General features: G+C 41.0%; 1 protein-coding gene across 5 annotated transcripts in view; it reads left to right on the top strand.

Moving 5' to 3' along the window:
- The window catches only part of LOC126174928 (transmembrane GTPase Marf), a 236127-nt gene that overhangs the window by 108166 nt on the left and 103699 nt on the right, over positions 1–24262 (top strand). For all 5 annotated transcript variants that reach the window (XM_049921378.1, XM_049921377.1, XM_049921381.1 and 2 more), the window contains 3 exons: positions 14747–14873; positions 15625–15787; positions 17188–17418. In XM_049921378.1, the coding sequence (XP_049777335.1) occupies positions 14747–14873; positions 15625–15787; positions 17188–17418 (521 nt within the window). The remainder of the gene's footprint in view (positions 1–14746; positions 14874–15624; positions 15788–17187; positions 17419–24262) is intronic.

Genomic DNA, 24262 nt, shown 5'->3' with positions numbered 1-24262 from the left:
ATGTGAACACAAAATAAGCAGTCTTGCATATGCGGATGACTTAGTTGTGATGGCAGATTCGATTGAAAGTTTGCAAAGTAATATTTCAGAGCTAGATCAGAAATGTAAGGACTATAGTATGAAGATTAGCATCTCCAAAACGAAAGTAATGTCAGTGGGAAAGAAATATAAACGGATTGAGTGCCAAATAGGAGGAACAAAGTTAGAACAGGTGGACGGTTTCAAGTACTTCGGATGCATATTCTCACAGGATGGCAACATAGTGAAAGAACTGGAAGCGAGGTGTAGCAAAGCTAATGCAGCGAGCACTCAGCTACGGTCTACTCTCTTCTGCAAGAAGGAAGTCAGTACCAAGACTAAGTTATCTGTGCACCGTTCAATCTTTCGACCAACTTAGTTGTATGGGAGCGAAAGCTGGGTGGATTCAGGTTACCTTATCAACAAGGTTGAGGTTACGGATATGAAAGTAGCTAGGATGATTGCAGGTACTAGTAGATGGGAACAATGGCAGGAGGGTGTCCACAATGAGGAAATCAAAGAAAAACTGGGAATGAACTCTATAGATGTAGCAGTCAGGGCGAACAGGCTTAGATGGTGGGGTCATGTTACATGCATGGGAGAAGCAAGGTTACCCAAGAGACTCATGGATTCAGCAGTAGAGGGTAGGAGGAGTCGGGGCAGACCGAGGAGAAGGTACCTGGATTCGGTTAAGAATGATTTTGAAGTAATAGGTTTAACATCAGAAGAGGCACCAATGTTAGCACTGAATAGGGGATCATGGAGGAGCTGTATAAGGGGGGCTATGCTCCAGACTGAACGCTGAAAGGCATAATCAGTCTTAAATGATGATGTTGATGATGATGCATCACTCGTGTGCGTGATGCAAAAAGCAGTCCCTGTGACAGTTCAGATGGTGACTGACACAGCCTCTAAGTGGCACCCTAACAAAGGACACAAGTCTCACTGTTCGGTAAAGACTTGTCGTTCTTTACTAGCAAGCACCAGTACAATAGAGAGCACTTCTTTTTCTCTCGGCTTTCCTCGCCAGCTCGTTAGGATAGCACATTTACATGCTCAGACTACACTCACTTTGGCCCAAGCCAGTCACGAGTTGGAGCTCGGCATTCGAAGCTGAGAGACCACCCCATGTTCTGCATACACAGATTTGACAAACCAGAGACTTTAAAAATTAATTAGGAAAAAAGATTCAGCTTTGCAGCCTCTTTCCCACGCTTTTATGCCATGTCTTTGCTAAAAGCATGATGTGGATGGAATCACAGCCCTCCATAAATTGATCGTTAGTTCTCCTGTTGCACCCATTTCGAACTTTCCAAAGAATGGCCATAAACTCGCTAAAAGCCTCGTGCCTTCACAAATATATTTTGTAGCAGAGTCTGGACGTCTGGGCGCCACTGTCCTGTCCCACTGAAATTCACAGAAACTCACATCCGTCTCATTGGCTTCCTACGTAACAAGGGCCCATCCTCTGCTTGATTGCCTGTCATCAATGCTCTGCTCATAGCTGCAGCGACTCCTCGGCGCTAGTCAGCCTACCTGGATGCGGCCACCGATCGACCAGTGCCACCCAATGTGTCTGCACAATGAGACCGAAGGACTTGGCAGTCCGCAAATGTTTTCACCCAGTTTCCGTGGAAAAAGCGCTCTCCTCGACCCTCAGCTGCCTTACACTTCTACTGTGGTCAATTATTGTTCAGTGAAAGAACATAACAAGAACTGTGTATTTAAGTGAAACCACATAGTAAATGTTGTAGTTTGTAGACTATTTATGAAATAGGGATGCCTTTCAAATTTACGACAGAGGAATACACCAATATGGTGTTTATTTATGGAAAATGTGATGGTAATGCTATGGCTGCAGTTAAGGAATGAACCATTAGTGGAGTATTTCGAATGTAACAGGAGACAGGTTCTCTACCTAGCATTCATAATCAGTATGAGCGCTTGATACCTGAAGATCAGAAAATTATGGGTGCTGTTCAACATAGTCTGGGTGTTAGTACACAACGTATCTCTCAACGATTAGAGATTTCATAATCTAAGGTATGTCGCGCACTGAAGTACAATAATATGTATCCTTACCGTAAGCTAAAAGTGCATCATTTACACCCTAGAGATCCTGCCTTTTGCTTGGAGTTATACAAGTGGTTAAATACTAATCGGCAATAGCACAAAAGCATTTTATTTACTGATGAGGCACAGTTTACTTGAGATGGTATAAAAAATTTACAGTCGAGTACATATGGTCTGAAGAAAACCCACATGTAACAGCGCAACACAATTTCCAGCAGTGATTTAGCGTAAATGTGTGGTGTGGTATAATAAACACACACTTTATTTGACCTTTCATTTTCCCAGGACCTCTAACTGGTGAGACATACTTAAAATTCCTTCAAGAAGAAATGCCCCACTTGCTCAAAGATGTTCCACTTGCTACACGATGGGAAATGTATTTTCAACATGATGGCGTGTCTCCACATTTCACCAATGCCATTACTACACATTTAAATGAACATTTTCTGCAGAAATGGATTGGTCGTGATGCTACATGCCTGTGGCCACCCAGATCATCTCATTTAACACGAATTAATTTTTGTGTATGGAGACGGATGAAAGACATAGTTCATGAGGACAAAGTCAATACACGTGAGGCATTACTTGCTCACATTATGAATGCAATAAATGAAATTAAGAACAAACCTAAGAAATTGAAACAAGCAACAAAATCTGTTCATACATGTGCAGCTAAATGCATTGAACTCGGTGGAGACATTTTTGAACATTTATTGTGAGTGTATCGTGAAATTGTATGTACATTGTACAACTTCCTAATGCTGAGCTTTGTTTATTTCCGGTTTAACATGAAATCACGTGTGCTATGGTATTAACAAAAGCAGATTATCTGACACATTCATACAGTTTCTGGTAACATTACTACCATCATTTTTTCAAAATTAAATTCTCTAAAACTTCTGTTGAAAACTTTGTGCAATTGTCTGGATTTAAAGAACAAATTGGGCCAAGTAGTTAATGAATTAAAAATTTTATGAAATTACTTCTTTGCTTCTCTGGATGTCCTGGAAAACTACTGCAGATACACGTCTTGGACATGTTTTGTTAGATTTACCAGATCAATAACAACAAAATAAATGGAAATCATGCTTTACTTTAAACTTGTACGTTTTTGTGATGGCTTCATATTAGCGAAGTTGCTAAATTTCAGGCAAAATCTTTTAGTAGCCATAACTCCGTAACCAGACATTTGCAGACCTATGTTTATATGAACTTTTTTATTTAGTTTTACTTCTAGAATAACATATTAAAATATTTGCATATCTTCGTGAATCACCCTGTAAATGACAGTCAGTGTCAAGCATTCAGTCAACGCAAGCTAAATTTCCCATGCAGTTGATAAGATTTCGGGCAACATATTCAAATCATGTTCATTTGATATAGCTTATGTACTCTGCAAAAATTTGATGCATCACTTGACAAGGTGCCTTTCTATATAGCTGTAAATATACCATTGGTAGACCCCCTTCCAAGAATGGTAGTAGGGTAGATATTAATAAGTATTAATGTTTTTCACTATTAACTTCCTCCTCGAAAGTTTCTCAAAATGGTGAGGTATTTAAGAATAGTCATGCATATTTGTAAGTATAAAATTCTGAGTTGATTACAATTTATTTTCGAGAAAGGCCTCTCCTCTGAACATGTCATTTATCATTTAGCTGGCTGTATACTAAAACATCCGAATAACAAGATTTCAACTACCAGGACTTTTCATCTTCCTGAGGCATTCGACTGTGAAAATCACAAAATTATCTTGGAGAAACTTAAATCTTATGGCTTTTGAGGTACCATAAGTGATTCTCTTCGTATTTAACAAAGGACCATATTGGACAGCTTATGCAGCTCTTGTGATGAATCTTCTTCTGAGTGGTGTTGTACAGAGTTCAATCCTGCGACCACTCCTGGATATAAATGACCTTCCATCTTGCACTGATACAGCAGAAAACAATTTCTGCTGTACCTTTATTGATCACGCAAGCATTATAATCAAGCCTAACGAAGTTGCAACAACAGAAGGAGCAGTAAACAAAGTATTGAAAAGTGTTATTGATTGTTTCTTGGTAAATGGCCCATTGTTTAACTTAAGAAAAAACATAGCTCATTGAATTATGTACATTGCTCTCTCGCCTCATAAAAACAGTGGTCCACTGTTTCAGCATCATGGATGTAGGTCTTGTCCGTGGTCCTCTCTGTATGGCAGTGCTGGAGTGTACTCACGTTTGGGTCATATTGTGACGTCTTCTGCACTGTGATGAGCATCAGATGTAGCCTCTTCTACCGAAGTTTCACCGCCATTGAGTGGGCCTTCAGTTTCCTTGAACAGCACACACTCATTGTCAATGTTTGCCTCAGGACTGCAGTATCGCTTCATACAGGGGATGGATGATGTTGCTGCATTTTTGTCTTTTTGATGGCCGTAATCCTTGACGTCATGTGTGACATCCCTCAAGTGATGAAGAAGAAGATATGGCTGACAGTAGGATTTTAGTAACTTTTCCGACGGTCCCACTTCTGCACAGATGTAAAAATCCATACAAAGTCTACCAGGCTGTATCTCACTCGCCAGCGATTGGCGTTATAGTGCTCATGGTTCTTCTCTTGAGCATCTAGGGACTATATGTGAGCCAAGTGTCTTCCTTCTCTGGCCTTGTTGATGCAATGTTTCAGGTAGTCATGTTAACTATCGTTGGGTTCAAATGGGAACATTGTATCCATTGTCATTTAAGCATTGTGACCATGGAGCAGAAAGAACTGTGTGTAGCCCGTAACATCTACCTTCACTGTGTTATATTCAAATTTCACTATGGGGAGAATTATCCCCCAATCTCTCTGTTCAACATCAGCATACATTGAGAGCATATGTGCAAATGCCATATTAAAGTAATCGGAGGGACCATTTGTCTGTTGGTGATAGGCAGATGTCATTCAAATGCAAACTTTTCTGTGATCAGAGGTCATCACACTGGTTCCTCTATGCTTCAGGTGTCTTCAAGGAACCCTGCAATTTCTGGAGCTTGAGCAGTTGGCACAACTTTGGTGATAGCATAGTGTGTGAGATAATCAGTGCAAACTAATATCCATTTATTCGCATTTGTCAACTTTGGGAACATCCCCAAGAAGTAGATTCCAGTCCAATGGAAGGGCGCTGCAGGTCGAATTGACACATCAGTTACCATTAGGTAATTGTGGCCCCTGCCTCCATTGCTGGCATTCCTTAAATTTGCTCACGTAGTGTGTAATGGATCGGCAGAGATCTGGCTGGTGACCTCTGTGTCTGATTTTGTTTGTAGTCTTTTTGAATCCTAGATGACCAAATTGACCAGATATTGGAATGTTGTGGAACTACTTTAGGATAGCTTACTGTGGATGAGCTGTGCTGAAGAGCAGCTATTTCTGCCTTTCTGCTTGTAAAACATTTTGTTCATTAATTGGAAATGTCCTGCGGTCAGTTCCTCCTCTTTCAAGTCCTCCATGGTTTTCGGCAATACTGTCTCTTCCTTCTGTTCAGCAGCAATGTCATTTAATGCAGCAATGGTGAGATTTCATATGTGCTGCTCTGTTCTGCCAGAAGATTCCCTGAAATGCAGTTGGCATCTTAGTATTAGCTTCTGCTTTTATGTACTACTGTGACACATGAAGCCTTGTGCCATCCTGTGGATCCTTCAGTTTAGTCAGTCAGCAAAGAGAATGGTAACCCATCACAACTGTGAATGGATTGGCAAGTTACTATGACTGGAACTTGTTGATAGCCCTAAAAAACAGCAAGGCACTCCTTCGCAATTGTAGAGTAGTTCATCTGGGATGTGGTGAGTAATATGGAAGCATAAGCTGTCACATTTTCAACGTCTTCCTGAATTTTTGCTGGAATTACACCTGTCCAATAACTGCTAGTATCATTGTGAATTTCTGTCTCAGGGTTGTTATTGTACAATGGTAGCACCAAAAATGATGATAGTGTCTCCTAAAGGACAAGATCGTTCTTACCTCTCATTCAAATTTTGTCTCTCCTTACAGTAACTCTTGCAGTGGATGTCCCTTAGTACAGAAGTCCTTTATGAATGTATTCAGAGAGAACTTGGCAGATCACAAACGTGCCGAGGAGTTAGAATATCCATGACTGCTCTTTTTTTCTTAGGGTTGGTATGAACTCCATATTCTCTAAAATAGGTGTCCCAAGATTTTTATTTCTTGGGCAATGAAGAGGCAGTTGTCCCGTTTTGGCTGAAGGCCTGTAGTCTGAACACAATTAAATGGATAGCAAAGACACATTATCCATTTAAGGTGTCGAGTCGAGTAGTTTATCATACGTTCCTAGATGGCTGAAGTGTTACATAGTTCAAAATGGCATTGCTTTGAACTCGTAGAGGCCTTCAAGTATTATGAAGGCAGTCTTTTCCTGGTCAGCCTTGTCATCTTCGATTCACCAGTAGCCTGTCTGCATGCCCATAATTGAGAAATGCTTTGCTCTTTCAAGCACTCGAGGGTGTCATCAGTGTGAATAAATGGTTAGATATCAACTTTCGTGATTTTGTTCAATCTTCTCAAGGACCCCAGGAGGAGGACTGAGGATGCTCTGAAGGTTCAGTGATGTCATCTTGCAGCATCTTACCAGGTCATCCTGAATTATGCATCATTCAGCCAACGACAGCCTATACTAGAATTGCCTAATTGGTGGATGATCCCCAGCATTGTACCAATAGCTGTTTGGTCTATCTTATTTCCATTTTGGATTTGAAAGCACCTGAAAATAGGCACAGAACAACTAACTCTCACCAGTATTGCTCCTCTGTCATGTCAGATCACATTGGCAGTCCAATAGTAGCTACTTCCACTGCATTGTATGTAGCGGTAGTGGAGCATGGTGCTTTGTCAATGGCACTGAGCTGCATATCCTACACTGGTTTAGCTGTTCCTTTGCACATACCATTAGGGATGAGTCATGGCTGCTTGTGACAGTCATCCAGTGTTCTCCGTGACCACCTGCATTGCTTATGATCATTGCTGGTATATAGATTTCTTTTCTGAGCCCAAGCAGCTTTTTTCAGTTGACAAAAGCTTCGCAGTTTAACTGAGCATCTAGATCGAATAGAACTTGCCTCATTAATGGTAGCAGGATAATGTCACCTTCGACAGCAGACAATTGCCCAGAGCAGTCTCTGTTACATGTACTTTTTGGAATAGCTTCACCACCCTGGAGCTCTGATCCTTCACAATCTGTGAATGCTTGCGATACTTGCAAGATGCTCCATCTGGGGATGACATGACGACTTACATTCTGTTAAAAAAACAAATTGAAACGGTTGTGTTCTTCCATTAATAGTTATTCTTGCAACACGTGTTCTTATTGACTGGATGTACTTTATTTCCCCATTTGTGATCTTCCAACAACTGCTTTTGTCACATAACGTAATCTTCTTTAGCTAGTGACAATAAGCATCCAACATAACAGGAGAAGAAGGCACTGAGTCGACTAATGTCCAGACTCTTTGGCCAACAGTGATAACATCAATGAGATTTCCTGATACCTTAGTAAACAGCTGTCCATGGAGGAGTTTCATCTGTGGTGGCATCACTTCAGTAGCTAATTTTCCTGATTTAGGTGGCTAGGTGACTGACTTGATACCTTTGTACAATAACAGGGAACACCTATGATGATGTGTTGGGGAAGAAACCCATCCAGACTTTGTCCATCTGGACAGCTATAATGGTCCTCAGTTGACTGATGTGAATTGCATTGTTGTGATGGTTGACTTCACGTGGCGCAATGGTCATTGAACCCTTGTCGTCTTTCTCTGCAGTAGCATGAAATGTGCAGGGGGTCCACAGTGGAAACATACCAATACGTTGTCTTCTGTCCCCCAAAATGTCTCTTCTTTTGCGGTACATTAAACCTGGTGAAAGAGTTGGTTGTACTTGAATTGGTCTGGGTTGTTATTTGATGACTGCAGCTTAAGTCTGAGTTATATGAGAATGAAGTCTTTCATGACAGTACTGTTGTTTGAAACATCCTCAGACTTTTTGCTGCATCAGTTCAGGGTAAAACCTCGATCTTTCAACGATTTCCAGTGGAACAACTGATTGTTAAAGTTACTGATGTTGTGGCCTTGTATAGGTCAAAGACAGCTTCTGACTGGTCGCAGATAGTGCCAGCATTTGCACTGGGGCCCCACCACTCCCTCCATAGCGTAAACACAGAAAGGGCTATTTCTGACTCTTCTCTGCATTGAGAGCTTGCTTTCATGCACTGTTAAGGTTATATCCATTGTCACAGTTGAAGGTTTTCTCACACATTTTATTTCTACAACCCCCTTAATTATAGAGTCCCAGTATGTGGAAGCCTAGGGCAAAACTTTCATTTTTTTCAAACAGTATATTGTGTTTGTTCATGAGGCTGTGCTCAGCAACTGCAGATTTCTCCAGTTTTTTTTTTATTTATTTATTTATTTTTTTTTTTTTTAATATACTGTTGATGTTGCGCACAGCAGTCGGAAATGGTGCAGATGGACTGATCGATATGACTGCTTCCACACTCAGGTGGAATGCTGTAAATCCCTGGAATTCTGAGGCCGAGACTGCCCTTAACAGAGCGTAGTATCTGCTTTACCTTCTTAGGAGTTTTGAAAAACCATCTGATACCTTGTCTTCCCAGGACTGTCCTTATTTTGCTGGATTTAGTGCCACAAAAGGGAAGAAATGTAGTCGGTGACTCATCACATGAATGTTCAACATTCTCATGTTTCCTTTTCTTTGAGAATGCTGACTGGATATCATGTGACCCAGAGCCATTCTTTTGGGTCACATATTTCAGTTGATTAATTTCGGAATGGGTGTGGTCCTCATCAGAAAGATTTTCTGCTCTGTGTGTCAGTATGTTTAAAGCTGCTCTCTTCTAGACTGGATGGTGAAAACTGTGAGTGCCAAACCAATGTGTGTCGGCTTGGGGTACACTGAGTGCGTGAGGCATCCATCCGACTTCTGTTGTACCAGAACATCTAAAAACAGCGGCCTTCCCTCATTCTCTGTTTTGACAGTGAACTGGATGTTTGGGTGCATGCTGTTCATATGTTCCTGGAAGTAATCAAGAGCTTCTACCCCATGTGGCCAGACCATAAACCATTCATCAACATTACAGTAAACTAAATATGGATGAAGGGTAGCTGAATTAAATGCACGATTGTCAAAATGTTCCATAAAAAAAGTTGACAATTGCTGGAGACAATGGAGAATCTATAGTGATTCTGTCCATCGTTTCATAAAATTTACCACCGTACAAAATGCAGGTGGTCTTCATAACGTGTCGGAACACCTTTATCATTTCAGGACAAAAATGCTCTGCCAACAGTTCTAGTACATCCTCCACAGGATCCTTTGTAAATAGTAAGACCGCATCCAGGCTGACTAAAATATCATTTGAGCATGTAGGTATGAGAACCAATGGTGCTAACAGTGGCCTGAATGGAATACCTTCCTTGTGGACTTGAGGTATTCCGAACAGCGTGTGAGGTTAGGAGCTTGTGCACAAAGATTTTTGGTGACATCCTCTGGTAAACCATAATTCTTCAGGAGCGCCACTGTTTTTCTGATTCCATTCTGAAATTAATTGTGTGAAGTATGTCTTCTGAAAGAATGGCTATGGGTCACATGATATCAAGTCAGTGTTGTCCGAGAAAACAAAACGTGAAAATGTTGAACATTCACGTGATGAGCCAGTGACTGCATGCCTTCCCTGTTGTGGTGCTACATCCAGCAAAATAGGGATGGTCCTGGGAAGCCGAGGTATCAGACACATTTTCTGACCTCCTAAGAATAAAAAGCAGATACTGCACCCTGTTAAGGACAGTCTCAGCCTCATGACTCACAACATCCCATGTGAGTGCGAAAGCAATTACATTGGTCAGTCCATCCACACTGTTTCCGACAGCTGTGCAGAACATCAGTGGCATATTAAAAATCAAGAACTGGAGAAATCTGCAGTTGCTGAACTCAGCCTCACAAATGAATATAACAGACTGTTTGAGGAAACACAAGTTTTATCCCAGACTTCCACATTCCGAGGCCCTATAATTAAGGAAGCTGTAGAAATAATGTGTGAGAAAATCTTCAGCTGTGACGGTAGATATAATCTTAGTGTTGCATGGAAGCAAGCTCTCAATGCAGAGAAGAGCCAGGGGTATTCATCACAATATTTACACTGTGGTGGGAGCAACCAGATCCCATCTTTGGGCTATATAAGGCCACCACAGTAACAATTTTGACAGTCAGTTGCTCTTGATGTAGATGATGGTGGAAATTGTCCAAAGCTCAAGGTTTTACCCAAAATTGATGCAGCAAAAAGTCAGAGAATGTTTTATACTACATAAATCTGAGTTGGCTGAGCCCATTCTTCATGGCACATATGACTGGCAGCAGAGATTGGTGCTAAAAATTGATATGCCTCTTATTCAACATGGGTTCATAAACTGACTTATGGGGTCAACATTCCTGCCTCCGTCTGTTGTGTAATTGGTTCGACATTTCTGGCTGCCATAAACTACTATATCTCGTATTTTACTGCCTGAAATATGAGAGAGGCGAAGTCTTCGTCATCCTCAGCTGCCACAGGGAGCACATTTGGGAGTCAGTCATGCTTCTTTTATCTGGCACTTCTCTCTTCTGCTTCGTTGATAAGCTGTCACCACTTGATGAATTCTTCTGTTGTGACATCCATTATCAGAAGAGGTTGGTACATGTCTTGTGCAGCTCATTTCATCGAATGTTAGATTTTGTCAGTTTTTGTTATTTTGTGATTCACATTGTGGATTAGGGTTAGAACATTCTGTACATAAGACTTGTCATTTTCCCTTGATATTGGGCCGTGTTCTTCAGTTGTTCTTCTGCCTTGCTGCTGGTCGTTACTGAATGTTTCCTTCAACATGGCCTGGAATTTGTCACAGCTATTGGGCTTCTCTTCATTATTCTTTAACCACTGCTGGACTGTTCTATCTAAGTACATAGGAAACACTGATAGATGTCTGACATGCAGCTGACTAACTGCTGTTTTGGAATCCATTGGTCTCCTGAATGTCACGTTGTAACTATAATCAAGTCTAAATCTAAAAGCAGGGTTGTCAGTGAAGTTCAACCTTTCGCGCATTTAGACACCAACATACAGAAGGAACAGAACTGCCACCTAGATGGAGATTGCTGTTGTTTATACGTGGAATATTCCAGAATATGCAAACATTAGAAGGATAAAAAATTTTGAGAACATTCCAGAAATTATAAATACTGAATAACACATTTTTTTCTAATGTTGTAGTTTGAACTGGCAACCAACAGCACACAAGCCAGCGACACTACCCACTACTTTGTCCAGCATGCAACATAGCTCGCAACAGTATTCTCAGTTGCTTGCATTTGCTCAGTCAAGTTGCTGATCTTGGTGATAAATACTGTAGAAAATTAGATTACTTGCATGCTTCCATTCATTGATGTCATGTGGAATAATTTTCTGAGACAACTGCACACATCAACCCAAAGTATTCAGTGCATAGAAATATGATGTAAGGAAATATCTGGTGTCTTTCCTTGAACTTCATGTAGATGACTGTTTAAAAAATATATGTAATTGGATAGATAAAAAGTCTGCTCACCAAGATGTGGCAGGAGAAAACACACATGTAAAAAAAAAAAAAAAAAAAAAAAAAAAGGTTCCACTTATGCAAGTTTTCAGAACCAGTGGCTCCTCCTCCTGTTGCGTGGAATGACCATGCTGTTTGAAACACTATGTCACTCATTGCACGGGCCCTCCTGCTGGAGGTTCGAGTCCTCCTCCGCGTGTGTGTGTGTGTGTGTGTGTGTGTGTGTGTGTGTGTGTGTGTTTGGCTCTTAGCATACATTAGTGTAAGCCTAAGGACCGATGACTTCAGCAGTTTGGTCCCTTAGGAATTCACACACATTTGAACATTTTCCTCCTTCCGGCAGAAGGACTGAAGGGGAAGGAAGTGGGATGATGGAAAAGGACAGGAGAGGTTTATGAAGAGGCATAGAGTTTGGAAAAGTCACACAGAACCCCGGGTTGTAGGAGACTATGAAAAGGAAAGAGTGATTGTTGGGGGACTACACCAGACAAGATTGGAAAACCTGAGAGTTTAAAGGTGGAAGACAGGATAATATGCAAGATAGACAGTACTGTTAAAACACCATGCTCTAGTTAATGAGAATGAAAAGCTAAGTGCATTGTATGTTACAGAGGTGGGAGGGGGACAGCAAAAAATAGACAGGTCAGAAAATGAAAGATGCAGAAAACTAAAATGGAGTGAAGAAAGGAGTAGTTACTGTGAAGAAATGGTGAGACAGAAGAAATTAACATAAAGTAAGGCCAGGTGGATGGCGAGAACCAAGTACATGTCGTAGCACTGTTCCCACCTGCCAGATGGCACATGTGGTGAAACAGGCACCGAGGACTTGACTGTCATGTCGTAGAGCATGCTGTGCAACAGGATATTGTATGCTCCCAGATACACTCCCTGCTTATTCCCATTTCTCCTAGCTGATAACTTGGTGGTAGTCTTGCAGATGTAAAAGGCCAAACATTGTTTACATAACAGATGGTCTGGTACCGCGCGCCACGGAATTTGAATCCCTGCCAGACGTCATGGACGTCGAAGACCCATAGAGGTCTCTGCACCATCGCGCCCTAAGCTGTGGTGGCGCGTACCTCCTGGCCCGCATTTAGAATGAGGGCGCCACAGTGGAACACGTGGTTGCAGTGGCCAATAGCGGCGTCCCCGATAGATTACTTTAAGCGCATGCCTGTCACTCAGCCTGTCAGTCTAACCTTGCATACATCTCAGGACATATCGCCTCGCATCAAACAGCGTATTTACTTTCATGTTTTCTTTACGAGTGGACGTGGTTGTCATGTTTGGTTTTCTTGACTTTGTTGTTCTGCTCTTGTTGTTGTCATAAGGTCCTTTGTTGGTCGTGTCCGTCCTCTCTCGTTGTGTTGTTGTTCGCGGGCCGCTCGTCGGGTCCCACCGTGTTTTCGTCACTTCAACCCCGCGACTGTTCCGGTCACCATTACAACATTTTGGTGACGAGGTAAACGGTGGTCATGGAGGCGAAGTTGGTCTGTCTGCTGGAGCAACAACAGCAGCTCGTGCAGCAGTTGCAGCAGCTCCAGTTAGACATCTTACGAAAGTTGCTGCAGTTGCTAACAGACAAAGTCGATGCCCGGGACATGTTACCACAACAGCTCCCGAGTCCTCGGGTGTCCGATGCTTTCCCACGTCTGCCGTCGTTTCCACCCTTTAATGACGCTAACGTGGACTGGGAAACCTACTTACATTGCCTGAAACAACATTTCACGGCTTTTCAAGTCACGGACGACTCCTTGCAGCGGTCGTTGTTTTTGTCTTGGGCCTCCCCGGACATGTTCGTTCTTCTCCGCAGGTTGGCACCGTTGTCCGATCCTGTGGCTCTCTCTTCCAGGTGGTCTGCCTTTTGCTGACAAATTATTATTCCCAATGCTACCATGTGGTTGCCTCTCTGCTGGAGTTCCACCAGTAACATAAACAGCCTGGTCAATCATATCGTTCTTGGGTCACGGACTTGCCAGGGTCTCAGCCGTCGATGCAATTTTACGTGCAGCTGTCCCTTTACAGACTGAATTATCCATTCAATATCCTAATATACTTTTCCCATCTCTTCGTCTTCTGCTTGTTACATCAGCATGTAAATCTGAACAATAGGCGTCTGTCAATTCCGATAACAACAACCCTTTCACTGAACTGTTCACAATAACTCATTCTCTGCTCTACTGCCCTCTTCAGCAACGAATTCTACTCCCGTTAATACCTTTTTCTGCCAATGTTGGTATTTCCCTACACTCGCCTAACCAGAAATCCTCGTCTTCTTTCCATTTCGCTTCACTGACCCCCATTACATCTAGAGCGAGCCTTAGTATTTCCTTTTTCAATTTTTCTGGCTTTCCTACCAATTCAAACTTTTGACATTCCACACCCTGACTTGTAGAACGTTATCCTTTTATTGGTTGTCCAGTCTTTTTCTCATGGTCATCTCCCTCTTGGCAGTCCCTTCCCATGAATACAGTTGGGGAGTAATCCGGAATCTTTTGCCAGTGGGTAGATCATCATGACACTTTTTCAATTACAGTCCATGTACACTGTGGATACACAATATGCATCTGTAATGTAGTGGTTTTGATTGTCTTCTGCATCCACATGCTGTTGATCATTGCAGATTCCTGCCCCAAGGGCAAGAGAATGCCCTGAACATCTGTTCTCTCCTCTGCCCTCTGACAAGACTGTTGGCAGAACAAGGGTGACTTTTTATTCCAGAAGTCTTTGCCCACCAATGCTGATGATTTTTATTCAGAATTTACACAATGATTAGGTTTGAACCTGGTACCAGTACATTTTGATTACCTGTCAAAGATGCTACCCCTTAACAATGGGTTGCAAGGTGATACACTGTTCAGTTATTTCATGCGCCAGCCATTATCCTTCTCTCTCTCTCTCTCTCTCTCTCTCTCTCTCTCTCTCTCACACACACACACACACACACACACACACACACACACACACACACACACACAAACGTTTCATGGCAAACAGATGAAGTAGAGAATTGCAATTCCTTCGTTATGTTGCAGGTCTGGAAAAGGAACAAAGTATTATCCAGCCAGAAGAAAGGGTGCAGGTGGAAAGTTACATTCAAAAAGTTAAAGGCATTAGAGATGTCCTCACAAGGGATCACATGAAAGTGGCCTTTTTTGGAAGGTTGGTGGTGATAGAGATATTATAATTAATTTTATTGTTTTCCCAATGAATACTTTTTATTTCCCATGATAATGATATTAGTTGATCAAGTTTTGTTTTCATATTTTTCAACTATATATAAAAATCAAATAGAATTATAGTGGGAACAGGCAAGTAATAAAGCTCATCATATTTCAAAGTTTTCTTTATCATCATAAATATGAATACACAATTTATGGGTATTTCAATTGATAAGTATTTAAATGGCACAGCCTTTTGACATTTTGCGTATTGTCAGGTGCTTTGAGCAAGGCACTGTTACAGGATTCCTGATAAGCTTTTCTTCAACAGATCTGTTTGGGAAATCTATACTTTCAAAGGCAAATATATTGTCTCATTAAATCATTAAAAAAATGCAATTTACGACACTGAATGATGACACTAAAACTGTAGTAAAGTATGTGTTCTGTTACCACTGTAATACTGTTTGTGCACGCTTTGAACAAGGATTGCATAATCCTTTCTTCCTGTTTTATATTTTGTTGCCGGCCAGGGTGGCCAAGTGGTTCTAGGCCCTACAGTCTGGAACCGCGCGACCGCTATGGTCGCAGGTTCGAATCCTGCCTCGGGCATGGATATGTGTGATGTCCTTAGGTTAAGTTCTAGGGGACTGATGACTTTAGAAGTTCAGTCCCGTAGTGCTCAGAGCCATTTGAACCATATATTTTGTTGAACTATTTTATAAGAACACACTAATGATGAAGTCTTTCAGGACAAGTAATGGGAAGAGCACGGTGATAAATGCCATGTTAAGAGACAAGATCCTACCTAGCGGCATTGGTCATACAACCAACTGTTTTCTACAAGTTGAAGGATCAGAAAATGGAGAAGCATACCTTGTGACTGAAGACTCAAAAGAGAAGCAGAATGTAAAGGTATGAACATTTGCAACACTTAGAGGAATGCAGTTCATGATGGGTTGTTCTTGAGAGAAACAGTTATTCATTTGAAATCTTTCAGTTTAGGAATTTTTTTGTTAAATGTAAAAAGGACTTAAAATATATTGATAGAGGCTAAATATGGTGGTAGTGTGGGAAATGTTGTCAAAGAGTTATGTCCTTATTCATCTATGGTGATAGGCAGTTGGTGTTGAATGGCTCAGAATCAAGTAATGATGGGAGAGTGCGGTGCACACCCATTACAGGTATTCAGGAATTAATATTGAGTAAAACCATTTTGGACAACCAAATGATGTGTAGACTAAAGTGAATAATTAATTTGAACGAAATCCAGAGAGAAATGACATGAATACTCACTACTTTTTAATATTAATTTATTTGATGGAATGATTGAAAATGGACTTAACACAGATTGAACTTTACTGGGCAGGAATCTCTCTCTCTCTCTCTCTCTCTCTCTCTCTCTGTGTGTGTGTGTGTGTGTGTGTGTGTGTGTGTGTGTGTGTACACACATGAAACAAACATCATCATCTTCATAAATGAAAGGATAAATTATTTATTCATGATTTGAAAAATAACATTCTATTTAATTTCAAGTTACAACACTACCATCATGGAAGAGATTAAATCAGAGAAAATAGCCTCGATATTGTGAAGGCCTATGAGAAAACAGTAAAGAATTCAGATTGCAGACATATAGCTAAAAATAAAACAAATATAAATAGTTCACAACCATCCAAAAACTAATGTAATACATTAATTTTTTGGTAATGGAACAGGTAGTCTAAGCAGCAGGCTAGTTATCTCTCAGATTTTTTGGTTCAATTCATTAATGGTGTGCTTTCAAGAGTCCTTCCAAGTTTTTGACCATGATATTGTGATTGCTGACCCAGTCATCATTTTCAGGTGCTGAGTTATGTGTTTTAATGTGTACACACTGCCTGGATTCCAACTAGGCATTGAGTGTGCACAGTACAACACACAGCTCCTGAAGAAGACAATCGACTGGGTCTGTCGTTGAAATATTGTGCAGGAAATAGGAATCATCAACTCAGCTGAATGCCCAAAAGCACACCCTTAATCATCATGATAGTTGCTTTCTTTATTTCCTCCTAGAGCACTAGAACCAAAATTACACTTTTTCACTTTTTCTTATGGTGTTCATTGTGTATGTGTTGCCTTATGTATACAGTTCTAATAAATGTAGCATTCTTTTATTGATAGCCAAGTACATTGCATTGAGTCTTGGCAGTAGGAGAGTAAGGATGTTGACACAGCATTCTGTTTAGAAATGGAAATGAAATGGAGCAGCTGTCAGCATAGGCTCTAAGTCTTATTGCTTATTGTGAAATTTATTCTCCTGATTTTGTTTTCAGTCTGTTGGACAGTTGGCACATGCTCTCTGCAAAGAACGTTTGGGTGAAAGTACACTTGTCAGAATATTCTGGCCAAAAGATAAATGCCTTCTGCTGAGAGACGATGTAGTATTTGTGGACTCACCAGGTATTGATGTGTCACCAAATCTTGATGAGTGGATTGACCGTCACTGCCTTGATGCAGATGTCTTTGTTCTTGTTGCCAATGCAGAATCTACTCTTATGGTTACGGTATGTATGCCGATATATTTCTTTCAGTAACGTAAGTATGTATAGGAATGGGCTATAAAAAGGTTGTCTGCTCAGCTATACCATCTAACTTTGTTTCATTTTTGGCCCCATATTATTGTTGATACAATAAATGTTACCATACATGAAACTGAGTAATATCTGTATGGATATTTGGCTATATTATTATGAAACTGAGAGAACTGAAACTGAAGAGGACCAATGAAAAGACTGTTTAAACATTGGTATTACATTACTTTTTAGTGCTAAAGGAAACCTGTTTACTGAATGACAAAATTTTGCTCTGGGAAAGAACCTTCCTGTTGCCATACCATACTCTGTATTTTCTTATTTTTATATTAGTTGCTGATCATGCAGTTAAGAAAAGTCCCTATTTATGTTTGTAAAGGTGTAGCAACAGGTATGACTTTTTCATTTTGTCAGTTATGTGTAGGTAGCTGAACTGGAAGAACATTGCCAGCAAAGGACAGAGATCTGAATTCAGGTCCTAAGCTCATTCCTCCTCCCTCCCCTCCCTCCCCGCCCCTGGCCCTCCCCTCCCACCCCTCCCCTGGCCCTCCCCTCCCACCCCTCCCCTGGCCCTCCCCTCCCACCCCTCCCCTGGCTCTCCCCTCCCACCACTTCCCCTGCCCTCCCCTCCCATTCCATCCCTCTGTCTCACTTTATTGTCAACCACTGAAGAGCCTGAGCTTATCACAATTCCAGCATTAATTTTAATAGCTGGATACCCTTCATAGTGCCACAGTGCTACCTCAGTGGAAACATAGGACTGTTGTTTATGTCAACTATTTGTAAATTTGAAAGTTACACATTTTTATGTATCAACTGTTTATCATGTTTTGAGGAAGAGTTGCATTATGTCATATGAACAGGTAATCCTAGTCTCATTCTTGGAATTCTTATAATCTTCTGTACAGGCAGAAGAAGGTTATTTGGTATTCTTCCTTCCATAGTGCTGAGCTGTGGGTGGTTTAATTGACACAATACCCAGGCTATGCAAAGTAAAAATTCTAAGTGTGCTCAGTTGAAATTCTTTGGTACTTTGTACTCTAAATCTATAGAGGAGCAAATAGCATAATTTGCCTTGTACACTGTATACGAGGAAGCTCCAGAGCATGGTCATAAAGGAGGATTCAGGTATGTTTCAAAGACCTTGTACTTAAGCAGGAGTGGTGGCAAGGGGGAGAGCTATGGGGCCTAACCCCCCCCCCCCCCCCCCTCCCCCCAATGGAGTATCGTATTGCACTGGATAAAATGACTTCAGAATTTCAACAGATTCAATCTTTTCTTTTATAATTATGTAGCAATATAGGTTGCACTGTATTTGAAACATATTTAACAAAAGAATAAGTGGACCCCAACTCTCCCTTTGTTAAGCGATTTTCCATTCTCCCCTCCATTACCCCTCCCCCCAACCAACTTTTAGAATCGCCTCTGTACTTAATTGTGAATTTCTGATATAAAACATGGGAATAGGCTTTATATATGATTATCTGATAGTTGAGAATGGCATTTCACTTTGCAGATTCAACAAAATAACTGTGGAACCTTTATCATATAGAAGAATTATGATGCCCCAAGTAGTTGTCAATCAATAAATAACATTATCAGTCGTGATGTCATTGTACAACTGTCTCACAAAACAGTACTGAGAAAGATAACATGCCAGTTGTCAGATGTGCAACATTATTTGTATGAGATAATTCCCCAATTTTGGCAAGGTTATTTGACAGCAATGGGATGAAACTTGTACTCAGGATGGACAACAAACTGGAGCAGAGGTTTAAGCATAAGATTGACAAAGGCAGAACTGGATGGGGAAAGTGGGAGTTTATGAAAATAAAATATTAGGATTGTGAAATACAGCATATGGGGGAAACAGGAAGAAACATTAAAGTAAGATGTAAAGAGCATAATAATGAAGAGAGTGGCTCATTCTTCATGGCAAAGCATCTCAAGAGTGAGCATCATTTGTTGGGTAATATCACATACAGCATGGGGGTATTGCCCTATTGCTCTTTGAAGGTAAGGGGTGGTTATTTTGAGAAAAATGGAGATTTTTTTGCACTTTAAGAAAGGAATGTATCAGTGTGTTGAATGAAAAGACAGAAGTTTCCAAGGGTAAGCTGCCACCAACTTGTTCAAAATAGACCGGATTTTCTGTTCTGAACGGATGCATACGTTGCAACATAGGTTTAGTATTGGTTTTTAGAATTTACTAGCACTTGGCATAAAATGTACATCAATTTTATGAAGGACAATGGCATCATTGGACACTGTGACATATGGGTTGCAGGGTACTACTTTTCTGGTAGGTGAAAGCAGCTGGCTTTAGTTTACAACTGCGCTTTGAGACTGTAACACACCAACATGTTCCAGAAGAGTTTTATGTTTGACAATACTTGTTTGATGCTGGAGTTTTTATTTTTGACGGTGCTTAATGGTATAGAGGTTTGAAGGTATGTTTCATCATATTTTTATGTGGGTGTAAGTACATATAGTATTGCGAGTTATTGACTTTGTTTTCTTGTTTTATAGCACTTGATAATGGGATAATATAGTCCCTAAACAGGTTGTGATAAAAATGTTAAATATTTGACAGTTGGTGCGTATATTTGTCAGTACCATAAAAAGTAGCCCATGGTTCATCACTACTCAAATTGTTAATATTCAGCCCATGATGATTTCTCCCACTGATGAGAAATATGTTATAAAAGCAGAAGTCCTGCCATCAAGACTGCGCTGTTAAACAAAAACTGACAGATGAGGCATCCTTTTAAGACTTAGGTTAGAGCTACAGATTTCTTGACCTATGAGATTGCCAAACATTCAGTCACTATCCTATAGCCATTTGTAGAAAAGCACACTCTCATATTAAAGATCGTCCTCACTCGAAAAATTAAAATCCCTCAGGTTGAGTCCAAGATGTACTATGGCTGGTCTTGATATTTTATCACTATTTATAATAGTTCCTCTGTGTGAAATGATGCCACAGTTGGAATGTATTTATGCAAATGATTTTGCAAATCTCTTTAAGTACCAACTCACATTAACTAACTTTTAATGGGACAACATATGCTATTTGCAAACTGGTGATGTGGTTATGGGGAACTCACTCAGTACAGTTTCCGTGAATTTCCATTTGGGGGAAAAAAAAAAAAAAAAGAACTGAAGAAGCAGTCCTTTCAATGGCCAAGAACAAAATCCAATTTGTTTCGATGTGTTGACGACACTTTTGTCATATGACCATGCAGAGAAAATGAACCCCAACATTTCCTGGATGTTATTAATTCTAGTGCAAGGTCTGTTCAGAAAATTCCAGAACTTCGTCCACAAATTTTTTTTTGCACTAGGGGTAATGCTGGAGTAGGTTTAATAATGAATTTAAAAAAACAAATAGGAATACGGGTAAGCTAATACAAACAGCGTAGTGAACGCATTATTGTGGCCAAGATAGATACGAAGCCCACGCCTACCACAGTAGTTCAAGTTTATATGCCGACTAGCTCCGCAGATGACGAAGTGATTGATGAAATGTATGATGAGGTAAAAGAAATTATTCAGATAGTGAAGGGAGATGAAAATTTAATAGTCATGGTGTAACCTCCCCCTAACTTATCGACCTTAATGACAGTGAAAAATTAAACTGCGTGTACCTAATGGAAATTTGGGAAAAGCAATCGTCAACGAAGTTAATCTGTTGGTAAAGAGGGAGGAAAGGGTTACATCTAAATGAAAGGAAAAATGCAAATGAAACTGGTGGAAATTAATTTTGAAAAGGGGTAAAGTTAATAAAGAAAGTAAATGTGCGGCCGTTATGTTAACAATTAACTAGCGGTAATTAGATATTTGAGACTTGGGGAAAATTACGGTCGCCAGTCCTAAGGACAATTATTATAGTAACTGAAAAAGAAATGTTATTACACATATAATTAGCACTAGAAGCGTGGCAACTGAAGGTTGACACGTGTAGTGTGAAAACTGAAAGTTTGTCAGAAGTAATAAATTTTGCTACACTCTGACTTAATTTAGCAAAAGAATTAATAAAACCGGAAAATCGAAAGTTAATTTAGTGACTGAAGTTAATAGTGAGCTTTCTTTCTGAAGCACATCGAAATTGCTATCGTCTGACCGTATAATGTCAGCTCTAACCTCATACACGCTGTAATCTATGTGCTTTTCTACCAATCGTGTCCGGCTATCACTAAAATTTTCGTAATCTTTCTCCTTAATACTCTCGCAATGTTTAAACTGGAGGTTTGCGTCGGATGGGTCGGCTACTTCTACCACTACGACTTTCGGTAAGATCTGCCGGTTAGGGCCAGAACTTTCCGTTACTACTTCAACATCTAACTCCTGCGGGACGAAACACGACGAATCTTGCTCTTGCTCCCCATTAACATCAACTGTTTCTGGTAAAGTCTGCCGGTTAGGGCCAGAACTTTCTATCATTTCACAAACACTATCTTCCTGCGGGACGAGACTCGGAAAATCCTGCACGCGCTCCCCATAAACACTTCTCCCATACAGGCCTCTATAATCCCTTAGTTTGTCGTATAAGCGACCGAACTGCCTTAACCAGACCTCATCCCTCTCTGCATCCCCTCGCTCGATGACTGACGTTTTATCCGACATCTGATCTTCTCTCAACACTTGTGAATCATTATTAAACTCAATCTCCAGTTCCGCTGTGGGTATTACAGCTGCCACTTTATAATCGATTTCCAGAACACTACTTAAATTGTTCTCACTGACAGTGAATGTACTTCCTACTGCCGTGTACACAGCTGATCTACTACTTGTGGGCGCACTCCTTTCTCCTAACACTGGCACACTCTCCCGCCGTTGATTATTCCACACGGAATTTTCATAACGACGACACCTGGGTTTTCTCTTGTTATTGGGCCGCCAAAATTTCTCCACGCCCGGTCGGCCCCTCACCGGCGCGGCTAATGGTTTCCCTGCCTCGTCCTAGCAGATACGCTCCCCGGATGCAGCTGAGGCGGCTGATCACACCCTCTGGCGTTATTACTATTCTGTGAGGCCCGTATCACTTTAGTATGATATTGGTTTCCGTCTTTCCTGTTGTTATTTGCATTGTACCGATTGTTATTACGGTCCGAACCATTATTGTTATTGCTGCCATGGTTGTGGTATGCATTATTCCCATGGTTATCGTTGTTGTGGTTGCTGTGGTACCAGTTGTTGTTACCACGGTCTCTACCACTGTCGCGATTATTGCGCCAATTGTCCTCGTCCTCCACTCTTTCCAGGAAATCCTTTATTGTCCTGTAATTGCTTCCTACGTAGCATTTTGTATCATCTGGAAGCTTCTTGTAGAGTTCCCAGACTATTTCGGATTCCGTGCGGCGATCACGCAAATATTCCAACTTGCGGATCCAGCCCTCACAAAACTCCTTCATCGAACCGCGCGAATTCGCATCGAAAGGCCTCGATACAACAAATTCGCGCCAGACACTTTGCTGTTTTTGCTCTGACCAGTATTCAGCCAGAAACAAATTTTTAAACTCGTCAAAAGTCAGGTTCGTAATGTTGAGGTTTAAGCCCCAACGCTTGGCATCACCAGCCAACACATCAATAATCGCATTAATTTTTCTCTCATTAGTCCATGATCTGGGTAAAACTCTTTCACAATTTTTAATGAAATCCGTCGGGTGTATACCGCCTTTTTTCAAGGGGTCGAACCGCTCCTCTTTCGTCAACAATTCCGAACTATGTGCATAGATTGGCACATAGCTCTGTTTTTCGTCAAGTTTCTTTTCTAATTCCGAAACTCTCGTAATTACTTTGCAAGTGGTTGTCGCAAGCGTTTCTACTTCCCTTTTTTTATCTTCGCAGGTATTAGCCTGCTTCCTCACTTTGATATCTACTTAGGATACTAAAGCCTTTAAAGTTTCCACCTTGTGTTGATCCTCTTTTTTCACTAATTGAATTTGTTCCATCACCTTATTCTCGATGATCGGAGCAACTGCTTCTCCTACACTTTTCTCGATTCTGCTAATTTCGGAATTAAAACGAGTATTTATGCTCGCAATTTCCACCTGAACGCCTATCATTTCCTGTTTAAGATTACCGATTTTGGTATTAATCACAACAATATCTTCTTTGATTTTATCAACTTTTGTGTTAACAACTCCAACATTGTTGTGAACAACATTAATAGCTTTGTTCTGATTGTCTAGCTTCCGTTCAATTTTTTCAGACTGAGCTTCTTGCTTGGCAGCCTGAGCTTTAATTTCTGCCGATTGACTCTTGATTTCGTTAATCAAAACATTAAATAAATCAGTTAAATTCCCGGAAACTACCGGTTTACTTCCGTAGCGGCTTCCTCTTTTATTGAATTTCAACGACACTTGGTAATGCAATTGGGACAATGAGCAACGAAGGTTCATGCTAAGTTGCTGTAATTTTGTGATGCAACAATTTTAAAAGTTTGAAAAGCTGAGGTCTGCCATACAGTTCTAAAACTTTACGTGCTTCCAGTCTTCCTTGTTGGCTGATTGAAGGTTTGAAGCCGTCGATCGAGGAGGTGGCGACAGTCACTCATTGTCGGCCGTCACTGTTGCTGAAGCTGGATGTTGGCGCACCTTCTTCTCGACACGGTCACCAAACGAAACGGGCTCTTGATGTGCGCCAGCTAATGCTTCCCGTCCGCGACACCGTGTCAGAAACTATCATCGCAAGTCGAGCGCAATTTCATGCTGCCAAACCCCTAAAGTGCGGCAACTCGCGGGAGCTTCACACAACACACCTGCTCCACTGCTCCACCGCAGCCAGACTCCCCCTCTGCCTGCGCTCCACGCCA

This window comes from Schistocerca cancellata, chromosome 3 (assembly GCF_023864275.1).
Source record: "Schistocerca cancellata isolate TAMUIC-IGC-003103 chromosome 3, iqSchCanc2.1, whole genome shotgun sequence".
In the NCBI taxonomy this organism is placed as follows: Eukaryota; Metazoa; Arthropoda; class Insecta; order Orthoptera; family Acrididae; genus Schistocerca; species Schistocerca cancellata.
This window is presented reverse-complemented; position numbering and strand designations above follow the sequence as displayed.